General features: G+C 35.4%; 1 protein-coding gene across 1 annotated transcript; it reads right to left on the reverse strand.

The window, feature by feature from the left end:
- Nucleotides 1-2,738: 2,738 nt before the first annotated feature.
- LOC130668562 (uncharacterized) lies at nucleotides 2,739-3,863 on the reverse strand. Its single transcript, XM_057470904.1, has 2 exons — nucleotides 3,484-3,863; nucleotides 2,739-3,306 (listed from the first exon to the last, which is right to left on the reverse strand). Exons 1-2 carry the CDS (start codon nucleotides 3,605-3,607, stop codon nucleotides 2,864-2,866), a joined length of 567 nt encoding a protein of 188 aa, XP_057326887.1. The 5' UTR covers nucleotides 3,608-3,863; the 3' UTR covers nucleotides 2,739-2,863.
- Between the last annotated feature and the right edge of the window lie 11,005 nt (nucleotides 3,864-14,868).

The following is a 14,868-nucleotide window of genomic DNA, read 5'->3' on the forward strand; positions in this document are numbered from 1 at the left end:
GAAGTAAATTTTTTTTTTAATATTTACAACTTATTACTAAAATTCAGCTATATGTGCTGTAAAAAGATAAAGTGGTAAATTAAAATAATAATTATAAATCTTTGGCTGCCTTGAACTCAAGGCTATAATTAAAATTATTATACTGATAATAATACTAACGATAAATAATGATTAATGGGAAGAGCATGAATTTCATGACATATGTAGTGTGTTACAGTAAATTTTGTAAGGTATTTGATATAGTAGTATTCAAATATTTCTTCCTTTGGAGTCTTCTATTTCAGCGACCGTAGATGAGCCTTGTAGAAACGTCCGATGTCCTCGCGGGTGTACTTAGTCGAAATCCACTCTTTATACCCTGGGTACCGTCTATTACAAGCCTGACTTTGCGGATCAAATAGCTGGATCAGAATGCCACATGATTGACAACGTCCCCGGAAATAGTCACGATATTTTTTGTCGTGTGGACGGAAACAAGTAGCAGTAGTCACCTGATCCTGGTAACAGACGTGACACATGTCTGGTCGTCATGGTAGTTGACATTCAGCGATCTTATGGTCTCGTTGCCGACAATTTTGACATCCAATAGTAATAAATAATGACTGAGTCTGGGTCGTTACCGTCTGGGTCCATGACTCACGTAGCTTTGAATGTAGAAGTCTTGGCTTTATATTTACGCAGGTCTTGCGAATCGCTTGCTGGAAAGTGTCGAAATCCAAAAATTGTATTCCATTGTGAATGACAACTTTCGGTGACGATGACGTGTCTGAAGTTGGCGTCGTAATGGATACTGATGACAGCCCAACCAAAAATTGTTCATACGCAGCTTTTGGTGTAGTGGAAATGTCATAGCACGGCGCTGCAACTGATTGTGTGTACGGTAACGAGTTGACAAATGTTACCATCTCTGGTTTAGGCTTAATTAGCTTAGATATAGCCCCTGAAGACTTCTGACGTTGTATCTCTTCTTCAGTCAATTCTTTACGAGCCATCTGACTAGTGGGTAAAGGTGACGGAGGGAACTTAGTACCTGCTGGTGCTGAACGTTGGTAAGCGTCAGCTCTAATTTTTAAACCAGTATTCGGATCACAGGCAGAGGCTGGTTGAGATGCCAGTAATAGAATTACAGATTTATTGTTCGGAGTAGTCCCGACGTCATACTTGTCTTTAAATTGAATTTCAGGATCAATCGTCGTGGCCTGCGTACTCTGAGAAATAGTTTTGTGCGCCACTGGTCCAATTCCCATACTTGTAAATTTCTCGGCTATTTGCGCGGGATTGAACAATTTTATATTAGCAACCTTTTGTTGAATATCTTGGATTGGCTCATTAGTTTGCTGAAGCAGAGCCGTGAGATTAGTCATAGAGCTAGATTCTGAGGCAACTGGATGCTGCTTTAAAGTCTCCAATTGCTCCTTAAGTTCACTGATTTGCTCAATGTTGGTCTGAATTTTCGTTTGAATGTTTTCTAGCTTTTTATCCACGCGCTCTATCCACTGAATATCTAGCCGTGAGGTTGAGGCTGGAGTCGATATTAATTGACCACGTAGCACGATCCATTCATGCATACAATTTACTAAATTCTTCTCTCGTTTGTTTCATGACCTTTTCTACAATTGAGGACGTTGCCGCTGCTGTTAAGGAGGTTCGAGCGGATCTCATGTAAAAAATGATTTCCAACTTTGAGCTTTGAAATAAAGTACATGTATACATTAATACGTCATTAATCTAATCCCGAAATTTTAAGAAGATTTACCGTTCAGTTAATTAGATAGTAAATTTCAAAAATCACATTTTTTATCTCCTTATACATGGGCTCTTATGGGGAGCAAACTTCCGTCGAGACTTCAATTATTTTTTTCAATATCAACCTCCCAACTTTCACGAATAAAAAACTATACACAAAAGAATTGGATTATTGTAAAATATAAAGAGAACTTAATAATAATACATTACCGTATTAATTTTTGAAATATTTAAAGTTAAATTTTATGTTTTTAACTCGTTTATCGTTAGCTATTTATTCAAATAAAGATTTGGCAACGTTGCGTCAACAGCTGAGAAAAAAGAAAAGGATAGAAATATAGTAGCAGAGAGAGAAACTATAAAAATTGATATGATGTGACAGAAATGACAGTAATTGTTGTTATTAGTAAATAAATTAAAAACAATAACAAAATGTTATATTGAGTGAAATAATTAAATATATCAGCATTTTGGTTATTTAAAAAATTATAAAAATAAAAATACAAATTTTTACAAAGCGGTTCTAATCTAGTTATTTTTTTATTAATGAATTGTAATGATATATATTGTTTATTTAATTAATATGTTAAAAATGAAAATATACTTCTTCTAGAAAACAAAAAGTATCCAAGCACACTAAGCTGTAAATAATTAAATATTTTAATTAATTAGAGGTTATGAGATGCATTCAAAGAAAATAAAAGCCAGTTTTTGGCTGAAAATTTTTGTATTAATAATTATTATAATTTATATTAAAATTACAGTCATTATTATCATAAAACATTTTACAATTGTTTATTAAAAATCATATACAAAAGAGTACAAAAAATTTTTTTGATGCAATTCTCTTTCAAGATGCCAGCTGAATATTATCATTAGAGTTCATGCAAACTAAAAATAAATCATAACTATACAATTTTTTTTAATTATTCAATTAAATATAAAAGTTATTACAATATTTTAAAAATTATTATAAAATGTGATGACTGATGGCTATAAAATGCAATTTCCAAGTACTCACACGAACGGACCAGACCCTTCGCTTTAATTATATTAAGTAAAACTAATAGTCATCTGCATTGAAATTTAAACAATAAATCATTGATTAGCTTAAATATTATTCTAAACCATACCCTTCTTTTTCAATAGTCATCTCTTTCTCGGCCTTTAAATTTTCCAAACAGCTTTCCTGCGCTATTAATTCTATTGCAACTCCTACTTTTTTCTCGTGACGTTTAAAGATTGTTGACTGCATAATAGGTACTTCTGCAGCTGATAAAATTTTATTGAGGTGGGTGTTTCCACCACCACTCTCAAGAACACCAACAACCACCTTCGAGTTCACTGTATATGTATGCTTGTATGTTGAATTTTTTTCAATAGCTGAAGTGTTTACTTCATACATGTTCCCGCAAGTTTCACATTTGACATGAAAAATACTTGCTAATCCATTTTTCAATTCATTGACTGAATGACGGAGTCGCAAAGCCTTCTTGCAAGGCTTGCACCACAACTCATCATCCAACACTTGTAGGTCCACCAATCTTCGTCCGCTTAGTTCTGTATAAAAAAAAAAAAAAATGTTTGTACATTTTCGACTTCAATTACATAATATTATTTATAAGATGAATTTCAAGTAGAAAAATTATTGATATAATTAAATCTCTTTAGCTGTCATAATAAAAGATATACATTAGTATATGTATAACCTCAAATTTATAATAAATACATAATTACCAATGTAGCTTGTATTTTCGGCATTCTCCTTGTTTTCATTCCGAGCTTTATTACTAATAATCACATTTTTTTTCCACTGAACAACATTTTTTTTACTGAATTTTCCCTTGTAACGACAGTTCATTTTTAATTTTAATTGCTCCAATATTAAATTCACGTCTCTGTATTGGGTATAGTCAAACGCGCTGTTGCCAAATCTATTTATTTAATCTGGTAAATGATAAATACTAAAGTCATTTTATTACTTTCTTTAATTAAATAAATAAAAAACATCAATTATTTAATCGATCAAACTATTTTAAATTAAAATAAAGAATTTTAACCAATATTGGGAAAACTGAAAGTAAAAAAAAGTTCAAACATTTTTTTGACTCATAAGTACCGCTCGAACCTCCTTAAATTAGTAGCAGGGACCGTTTGGCTCTGATATAAGGCTGAAGACCGACGACCAAAGTCAAGAGTGGGTAAGGTCCACTGTGTAATTGCAGGATCTTGCCGAGCTGGAGTCGTAGCTATTGTTGTTGAAGTCGTTACCGATGCAGTTGGTAACGATGCAGATGTTAGGGGATCAGTTACAATATTTTCAGGTACTGATGACATTGATGGCGTTGATAATTATTGTGATATGATGGGTGAATGAGATTGATGAGGTGAAGACGAAACTAAAGTATCAGAAGATGACCCAGAATCAGATACTTCGTCTCCAGACTCGGCTAAGTTAGCGTCATCATGCCGGCTCTCCGTATCCGACTCCAAATCACCTGGTAACTTGATCTTCATGATAATGATTTGTTTGAAGTGATGTGAAATATATTGAAAATAATTAGTTACATCTTTGAGACCGTCTTGAAATCTTTAATTAATTGTAATAGTAAGTGCCAATATCGTTACCGGCAGAATCAGATAATTAGACTACTAAAGGACTGAGGATTTCGGAAACTGTAACAGGACCAGAATATTATAGTGCTAATTTTGCACTATATCCATCTACTTTTTTACTTAACTTTTTATTTAAATAATATACTATATCACTAATTTTTAAATTAATTGGGATATTTGATAATCTTTTTTCATGCTGTTTACGAGTACGTTCCCGGGCTTTTAACATATTTTGCTCAATAAAATGTCTTAATTCAACCCTACGGTCCATACGAGATTGCTAAGCGATAACGTCAGATAAATTAGGATTTTCTTCAGGATTAATATCATTAATCGATCTCGCGTCAAGCCCGTGATTTAAATAAAATGGAGATACACCTAAGGCAGTATGCACCGAGGTATTATATGCAAATTTTAAATCATCTAGGCGTTCGTCCCAGTCTTTTTGATTTTGACTAGTATATGCAACTACCATGGGTTTGATAGTACGATTACAACGTTCAACCGGATTCGCACATGGATGACCGATAGGTGTAGGGGTGAATTTAATATTAAATTGACTGACTGAGTTATTTATATCTTTATTAATAAAATCTTTGCCGTTATCTGAGATAATATGGTATGGAGGTCCCCAATGATTAAATATGGATATCAAATGATTTTTTATGACTTTTCCGGATTGCTGTTTCAGTGAAAAACTTCAAGGTATCGCGTATAGAGGTCTTAAACGACCAAGGCATACTGGTTTCCCTAGGCGGATCGCGTATATGGGCCAATCGCATCAATCGCAATAATAGACCAGGGCTGGGTTGGTGGTCGTGTACCGATGTGACCTTGCGGCTTCGTTTGATTGCTCTTAGTCAGCATACAAGTTTCACATGATCCATTATGTGATGCGACATCTCTGAACATTCTCGGTCAGTAATAAATTTCCCGCACTCGCTGGTAAGTCTTGTCAATACCCAAATGACCGGATTGTGTATCACAGTGAGCTTTTTCGATACTTGGATGAACCTCCGGTTCAGTAAGAACAATTTTCCATGGATTTAACTCACCTAAGATCTCTTTAACAAGAGATGGACGATAAAAGTATAATCGATCATTTTGATATTTCCATTCACGGTAATTTTCTAGAAATTTTTGGAATTTTCGAACTTTTTCGACGTATCAAGCAGTATTCTGGGCAGTTATATTACACAGTAATGAATTCAATTTGGTGTTCAGTTGTTCGGGATCATTCGGATGTTCGTAACGACGTGAGAGGGCATCGGGTGCTTCATTTTGTGTGCCTCTATAATGAACAATTTCCAGATCATAAGCGGAGATGTCAAGTGCCCACCGTTCTAGTCGGCCTGCTGGGTCTTTTAAAGAATGGAGCCACTTTAAAGCAGAATGATCAGTGTATACCGTGACTAGTAGGCCTTCAACATACCCACGTAATTTCCGTAAGGACCACACAACAGCAAGACATTTCTCTTCAGTTGTTGTATAATTTATTTCAGCCTTGTTTAGTGGTCGAATTAAACAAATAATAAGATTTTCTCGATCCAATTCTGAGGCATATTGAGTTAGGATGGAAAGTAGACCAGTATTACTAGCATCAGTGTATTAACAATATGGTAAATCTGGTCTCGGTAACGCCAATGTTGCTGCTTTTAGTAAAGCTTCTTTAGTCTCTATAAAAGCTTTCTCTTCAACTTCTGTTCAGTTCCAGGGGACTCGAATGCTGGTCAGTTTATTCAGAGGACCTTGGACTTGGGCGACAATTTAAAGGTGTTTATGATACCAATTCACTAACCCATTAAATCTGCGCAATTCCTTGGGTATGTTTGTTAAGTTGACATTTGAAGCAGATGCAGTTACAGCGGTAAAAAAAATTTTAGGAATTTTTTTTTGACAATGATAAATCATTTCAGATACAACAAAAAAAAAAATTTTGAAAAAAAAAAAAATTTTTTCAAAATTATTTTTTTTTTAAATTTTTTCCGATAATCGATCTTATTGATCGAAGAAATGAAGATTACCGGTAAAAAAACCATTTTCAAATCGAAAAAATGAACAAAAACCGAGAAACTACCAATTATGGTGATTTTTGAGAAAATCGATAAATTCAAAGCTTCGGGGCACTAAGAAAGAAAAATCGCAGCTATTTGAAATTTTCAGGGTTTTTTCAGGACACTTTGAGGTTTAAAAAGAAGTCGAAGATATCCTTTGTTAATCCTTTATATCCAAAGTTATAGCAAGATTTCCGAATATCCTTAAATTTGTGAATTTTGACCTGTTTTTTACCAAACAATATCGCTTTAAAAAAAATTTTTCTATCAAATGCCACTAATTTTGCCTTATAGAGAATGTTTTCCAGTTTTCAAAACCCTGCTTCCATTCTCTGTACGACCAATACATCCGGAGTTATTGATTATCAAAGCCAAAATGGACTTTTTTGCTTTGATCAATGATAACTCGGCGCCAAATCGTCGTAGAGACTTTTTAAGGCCACCAAATTAAAGGGCATAAAATTTCCGAGAAAAGTCAGACAGTCTGATTATTCAAAAAAATTTATTGTCGCCCATAGAGGTATTGAAAGACCAGCAAAAATTTTGAAAATTATACGACCATATTTTACCGAGTTACAGCATGTTGAAAATCACCTAAAAATTTCGGATTTTTTTTCTATCCCTTAATTTCTGTGACCAGTGTATTATCATCGGGCTTGGAGATAAACGCGACCGGAGAATGTAAATAAATTTGTCCGTTGGAGATGGTAAACTCGTCGTGTGGCTCTTTATCGGAAACACTGGTGTTGTCTTGTGAGGCGATAACATTATTTTTAGGCTCGCCTGATTTATTTTCATGAGTAGGAGCCCTGATAGAATTGTTAGAATCTACCAGGGCATATACGCGTTTTTTGAAAATTCAGGCTTAGGGCGAATCGTCAGTCCAGCTTTCGCGCGTAATTCGTCAGTAGTGCGCGCGCAACAAAGTTCGGCAACGTGTCCAATTTTTCCACAGCAACCGCAAACTGGAGCTTTTAAAGTAGAAGGCGTTGGTGGAACCGTAGTTTTTACTACAGGATTATTGTCCAATTTTTCATCCAACCTCTGAAGAAGTGAATCTATAAGTCGTTCATAATTATTTATTAGAGTAGAAGACTCAGAAGTATTTGCTTGAGAATCTGATTTTACCGGAGACTTATGTTGATAATTATTTTTATAATTACTATTTTTATTATAATTATTATTTCTATTTCGAGACACTGGGGACTGTGAGGTTTGAATACTGTTGATTGTATCCATCTCTGAGGAAGCTTGAGCGATAGAATTCAATTTACTACGAGTTTTAAATCGATTCGTGGATTCTTTCTTTTCAGATTTCACAGTCATACGCTGCGGATTTACGTCGACCGTTAACTGCCAATCACTGACACGAGAAAACAGATCTGCATATGTTGAAATCGTCTTGTCTGAAAATTCCTGTAAAAACCAAAAATTGAACCGCGAGATTATTATACGAATCTGCTTCACTTGCGGTAACGGTTCCTCCAACTGTAAGAAAGCTTCTTGCATACGGTTAACAAAAAAAACCTCTGTTTCATCATCACCCTGTTTAGCTACATAAATTTCTTGTAATAGCGCCTCATCAGATTTCCGCGTCTGCCAGATTTTGAAATGCGTTTTGAAAGTTTCTCAATTAACAAATAAATTTTCATTTTGATAGTACCACTGAATTACGTCGCCGTTAAGTTTATTTACTGCAACGGTATGGAAATTTTCGATGGGAATGTCATTGCTCGACATTCGTTGCTCGATCGTCTTGATGTACTGTCTAGTATCGAGCGAAGCAGAATTGTCACGAGGCGGAAACGAAAGATTCCAAGATTTGATCAAACGACTCATATCGTACGAACGTAGTGAATTTAGGCCGCTTGCATTTGAGCTACCAGATGGGACAGTATAAGTATTGTAGTGATTGGTATCTTAAATTAATATCACTTATTCACTACAATGATAACACACTTATATTAGAAATAATAACACCTCAATTGACAGCAGTAAAAGAAAGCAAGAGCAATATATAGTTTATTGAGATACAATGTTTGCTGTTTAACTGTCAATATAAGACAGACTGACTTTAATCGCGCATCTATGAAACAAGAGAAGAAGGCATTTGTTTTCTAGCTATTCAAATATTTAAAAGATCAGTTTCACATTCGTTACAGTATTATACATAGTAGATGGCTGTATGTATGATTGTGATGGTTCGGCATACATTGTCATAGTCGCACCTGTATATGGCTGAGTGTATATTGGCGCTGCGTGAGTGTGTGCGGGGTGTGTATGTGTATACTGTGACAATGGGTAAGTCGATGGTGGGACCATTGGGTGCGCGTACGGTTCCTGCGCAGATACAACAGGCATGGCGGGCAGTAGTCGGTTAGGTTGAGCTGGCTGCACTTGTGCGTACGAATAGGGTAGGGGTTGACCAGCCGTAAGGGTATTTCTTTGCGTTGTTATTGCAGGAAATAACTCTCGCGGCATCCATAAGCTTGAGCTACCATCATTTACTGGATAAGATTGATTTCTCGGTGGATTCAACATTGGTGGTAAAGAAACCGATGGTCGAAAGATCGTACTCGACAATGGAGGTAATTGTCGACGCTCTGCTAAAAGCGCCTCATTTTCACGTTGAAGACGCGTTATGACATTTTGTAATACCACGGCTGACGTCCCGTGTGGGTGCGCTCCGGGTAAAGGGATAACTCCACGAATATTATTATTATGAGGAGGTGGTGCAACGTTACCGGATGTACGGGTACTCTCGACATCGCTATTATTATTAGCAGTAATGTTAAGCATACTACCAGAATTTTGTTAAAGGTCAAGTAGGTCCTCGGCATGACTAGTATATGGCGCATTAACGCTGGGTGGCGAGTGAGGCGGATATTGCCATAAATTATTAGGAGAATTGTTGTTATTATTGTTATTATTGATCGCTGGGAATTGATAATTCACTGGCGTTCTTGGCAACATAATGGCTAATTAATTATAACGATGATTAAGAGATTTTATTTTAATTTTAATCCCTAAGAAAATAATTTATTTGAAATTAACGGATTATTATAAGCAATGAACCAATAATTTCGAAAAGTAAAGTTTAATTTTACATGTAAGTTATTTACTTTGTTGTAATAAATTATCGACTGTAAAGAATTTAGTTTAATAATGAATAATTTAAAACTTAGAATTTTTCATTTTGCTTTGAACAAAGACTTAAACAAAACTTTACGAAGCCGGAAACGTAATGGCACAATGATCTCTTATATACTGTACAACAGATTTTATTAATTGTGACTAAACTTTATTTTAAAATGTTTATTCCGAAAGGTTTTATAGTACAAGAATTTACTTGTAAAATTTTATTGACGATTTTACTTTTAAAATAGTATTAAGAATATTATACTAAGTTAGGTAAATATTTGGGTGTCGGGTAACGAAGTGCGTAGTGTATATACGCTCAAGGTCAGGAGTTCGAGACAAAGGATTATGACAATGACGACCCGGCAAACAATATTATGATGACTTATTTATAAGGATTATTAATATTTTAAACAATAAATATTGAGCGGAAAATCAAATTTTATCAGATCATGAGTGATGAATGAATAATGAAATGAAATAAATAATTGCCTGTATTTTGCCAATTATAAAATTAATTCAAATAAATTTTGAGGAATTTTTAATTATTTATTTGCCGTAAGGAATCTCATACAATCCTACCAATTGTCTGATCGAAATTAATTTGCGAAGTCCCTGTTCGAGCGCCAGTTGAGACAAAATCGCTTTTTGTCCTCACGATTTTTGCTAGCAGCCACCAAAGTTCGCTGGTCGAACCCTGGCTTAGGCTGGCCTCTACGAAATTTATATTACTAGGACAACACAGTGAGGTTCTTGCAATGAGAAAAACCCGTACTCATTCGATCAGACAACAGACAAAAATTAGATGAAACACCGTACGGTTATATATACTCAAAGTAATGTGATTCTAATTGATCGATTCATTTAGTTTAATATAATTTGTTGTAATTGTTGATGCGTTTCAAAATCTTCCTATATAAGATATACATTGATTAAAAGTCTTCGCGCTTTTCGCAGTGAAATAAAATATAAACTTGTTTCAAAATCTTCGCGTATTTTCGCGGTATAATACTATTCCGTGGATTCAAATTTTTCGCATTTCGAGGTAAAAAATTCTCTGAAATCTACGCTTTTCTCGCAGTAAAATATTTCAAAAATCTTTGCGTCTTCACGGTAAAATATTATTCAACATCTTTACCTTTATCGCGGTAAAATATTCTTAAGTTCTTCACGTTTATCGTAGCACAATTGAGTATTAAAATGAAGTGAAATTAAATGGATGAAAATAAGATGAAGATAATCAATGCTGTACCGGTGATAAACGATTGATATTAGTTCACGACTTACAACGATCAAGGAACAATCCAATAACCTGGGCTCACGTGACCAAATGCTCAATCAGGATATCAATCCTCTAGCCACGAACACTGGCAAGTATCCGAAGTTCAGTATGGATCAGAGTTTGATTCTCAAATGAACTAATGAGCTCAAGTCCATGGTTTTTTCATATGGTCTTCACATATGGAAAGTAGCGGTAACTTGTTTCCCATACGAAAAGACTCAGACCCACCCGAAAGTTCTAGATCCATGCACACTTGTGATCCCTGAGAAATAGGTTTTTACTATTAAGTAGACTGATGAACTGGCGCCACTCTCTCGCTGAGCAGTGCTCGTGCAGGAAGCCATAAATTTGGTGGTTTCCAATAGCTTTCTCTAATTTCCAAGAATCACATGCAGGTGCACATGATTTGGGTGGTCTATAGTATTAAGATGAAAGATCAAAGAAAAGATTACCGCTCCTATGCTTAGATTCTTAAATAGCAACGGATACCTAAATTGAAAAAGTTCGCTAAGTGAAAAAAATTGACGAAATCTACAAAATAAGAGAAACCTATGGTAAGTCTATCCCATTAGTACAATACGACTTAATTGTAAAGCGTTGACCACGCTCAGGTAGGTATATTTGTCCGATACGATTGCTGGCGTCAATAAGTCGGACGTCATAAAAAAAGGTCTAAGTGCAAGACCTTAGTGTATACTTATTTGGGAAGAAAAATAATAAAATTTTTGAATGTAACAGCCGTGACAATATAGTAGATATGTACATAACAGAACCGACTTTTTAGGACACGATAACGCCTACAATTTTTATCGGTTGCTAATGAAATTTCCCAAACTTATTCGATTTATAATTATCTCGATTGAGTTCGAAGATGGGCTAAATCGGTTGATTAGTTTAGAAGTTGTGGCTGTTGGAAATTCCCATGATTTTCCGAAAAAATCAGATTTTATCCACTCTCAAGATCATATAACTTTAAAACTAATACTCATAGACAATTACCGAAAAAATTGTCAGAAAGCTTTTCTAATGAGCTTTAATAATGACCTTAAACTTGATGTTTGGACTATTTCTTCCAATAATTTGATAGCCTTGAAAGTTTTAATGGAATCAAAAAATTATGATAATACGGATCCCATTCCACGACTTAAACGATCGACTTCAAAATTCAATCATCTCTAGAACCTAATAAAACACGTCGAATGCTGCCCTAGTCATCTTCATCGGTAAATTTTTTCGAAAGATATCGCAGGAGAAAGAAATGGTAATAAAGTTATTTGCAATTATCTTTGAAACAACTCAACCAAACAATTCTAAAATCTGATCAGCTTTAGAAGTCAATAAAATGCTTCGATTGCCGTTCCAACCATCAAAATCGGTTAATTCGTTGGCGAAATATTGTGGGAGAAGAAAATGTTCAAAACCGGTTTTTTTCTAAGACAATGTCATACAACAGTATTTTCGAGCTCGAAGAGCTCAAAAATGTATTCACTACAATGTTTTTTGAGCTCAGCGAGCTCAAAAACAGCGGAAAAGTTCGGAGCTGGTCCGCAGGGTCAACCGATAGACTGATTTTTTTATGTTACTTTCACAGGGGACGTTTCAGGCAACTAAAGAAGTGATTTTTGTGTTCCATTAATGCTCTTGAATATTTTAAAAATAATAAATTTCGGTAAAAATTTTTTTCGAGTGCATTCATTTACTCTAGATACACCAAATTGATGAAATACTTAACTTCTTCAATGACAAATGTACATTGTAGGTAGTGAATAAGTAGTCATATGAAAGTGAATAAAATTCAATCAGCAGTACTAGTTCATTGTGGTCAGAAGGTGTCAATGTGAAGGGTCATTGTGATTCAATTGTTTCAATAGTATATGACACTCCTAGGGAAGTAAAGTAAGAAATGTCTCAGATCATATGTAATTGTTGGCCGAGGTGAAGCCAAGGTCAACAAACATGTGATCTGAGGCTTTTTTATTTACTTCCCGAGGACTGTATACTATTTTTCTCCTCGACGGAGGCGGAAAGCGGCAACCTCGTTTTGCACAGCGGGACGAAAGTTGACGCTTTCCACCCGGAGGTGAGAAAAAGTAATTTGTAATATTATTGAGTAAATCACATGATTGACTCAACACTATAATATATTGAGGAGAATAAAAAGTAGGTTAAAATAATTTCATCAAACTTTTTATCAAAAACATTAGTGGAATTGACTGAAAGAAATCGATGATTTCCTTTAACTCAAAACAGTTTTTTTTCTAATTCATAGGTGTTCTTATCACATACATAGATGACTTCAGCTCCATCTCTTACTTTTTACTGTAATCTCACATTTCGTTTCATCAAATACATTGCTTTTGACAGAAATATTTCTATAGTAACCCTAAAACCATAAAGTCTCAGCAATGTGTTTGTATAAATTTAAACCTCCCTGTGAACTTGTTTCAATTTTCATGGATTCGAATCAATACAAATTCAGTTGACTCAAGTGTGGATAGTATTTTGGAAGAAAACACGATTTTTATCAGTGAAGTCATAATCATCTTGGTTTTTTACATTCAATCATCTCTAATCATTGAAAAATTATTAATTATTTACCATTGAAAACGATTCATAATGATAAGAAATTTATAATCGTCACACTATAGAAACAGATTCCTTACGTCCAACCAGATTCAGTTGGCTCAAGTACTTTGTGCGTTTGGATACAGTCAAGCGCGTGAAGACATTGAGTCTACCGCCCTCTACGTTTGACAGTATTTTTTGCTCCGAGTTAGAGTTCCTTATGGGAAGATATCAAGTCATTCATTCAGAAAATATTTTTTTTCTTATGTATTTATTTACTTTTGATTTTGTTACTATGATTATTATTATTATTTCTTTTATTGTTAAATGCTCAGGGAGTTATCCCCGGTAGACTGAATCTACCGAGGGCCTCACCTGAGCGCAAATTCGTTACTGCTGCGATGCTTCAACAAGATGATCAGCATGGGCAGCAGGTCAAGTTTCCTTGCCTAAGTAGACGGAGGGATCCGAGGATAACAGCTTTCTGCATCCGCGATGCCAGAGAGTCAACTTGCATAGAACAATTTGGAATTCTAGCTAGTGCAGACACAAAAGACTGTTTCATCCCTCCTAGGACGCCAGCTATAAAGACAATAAGCTTAACACGGTAGCCTGGGTTGGGTTTGCCAATTTCGAACAGGAGATCCCGATATATCTGGTATTTGTGCTCCTCTTCAACCGTGATGTTATATTCAGCAGGTGCCAAAAACTCAATGACATAAATGTCAAGAATGGTTTTGTCGATGAGCACAATATCAGGTTTAGTGTAGTCGATTTTCCGAGTTGTTGCGAATGGCACGTTCCAATAAATACGGCAACGGTCGTTCTTAACAACTTGCGGAATCTCTCCTGGCGGATAAGGCAGCACGTGTTCTATCGATACTGTGTGTGTGTCTAAAGTGATAGCAAAGTACTCGCAGAGCACTATTATGACGCTGAATATATGCATTTTTCGCCAGCACAGGCCATGCTGACAAAAGATGCATAAGCGTCTCTGGATGTTGCTTACACACCCTACACATAGTGTCGGGTAGCTGCATCTGGGACACTTTAGCACGGTATTCGAGAGTGTTGATAACACCATTTTGGCAGGCAAAAATATACCGTTCAGTCTCGGACATCAGGCCAGCTGACTTAAGGAAGGAAAACGTCAGCTGGGTGGACAAGCCATGTTCACGCACGCGTTTAAAGAACACGCTGTGCATGGACTTGTCCATGTGTGTACTGAGCAGTTTTTGCTGCTCAGCATTCCTGACGACACTCTTAAATTTCTCCTTAGGGAGTTCGATGAGAGGGTTTACTCTCCCAAGACCGAGGGATTTTGCCGCGTACCTTGCTGCCTTATATAAAAACGCTCCCTTATGCCTATTTTCATGACTATGAACAATTTGCATAAGGAAGTCGTCTTCATCTGCTGTGAAATTGACAACTTGATATGTTAGACCCGAAACCAAACGATTATGTAGA

This window comes from Microplitis mediator, chromosome 5 (genome assembly GCF_029852145.1).
Source record: "Microplitis mediator isolate UGA2020A chromosome 5, iyMicMedi2.1, whole genome shotgun sequence".
Taxonomy (NCBI): domain Eukaryota; kingdom Metazoa; phylum Arthropoda; class Insecta; order Hymenoptera; family Braconidae; genus Microplitis; species Microplitis mediator.

What these genes read in the sequence shown, in the direction of transcription:
- LOC130668562 (XM_057470904.1), bottom strand. Translation starts at nt 3,607, where the DNA reads ATGAACTGTCGTTACAAGGGAAAATTCAGTAAAAAAAATGTTGTTCAG. An exon ending in CGAAAATACAAGCTACATTG is followed by an intron (nt 3,307 to 3,483) that starts GTAATTATGTAT and finishes TTTTTTATACAG; the next exon opens with AACTAAGCGGACGAAGATTG.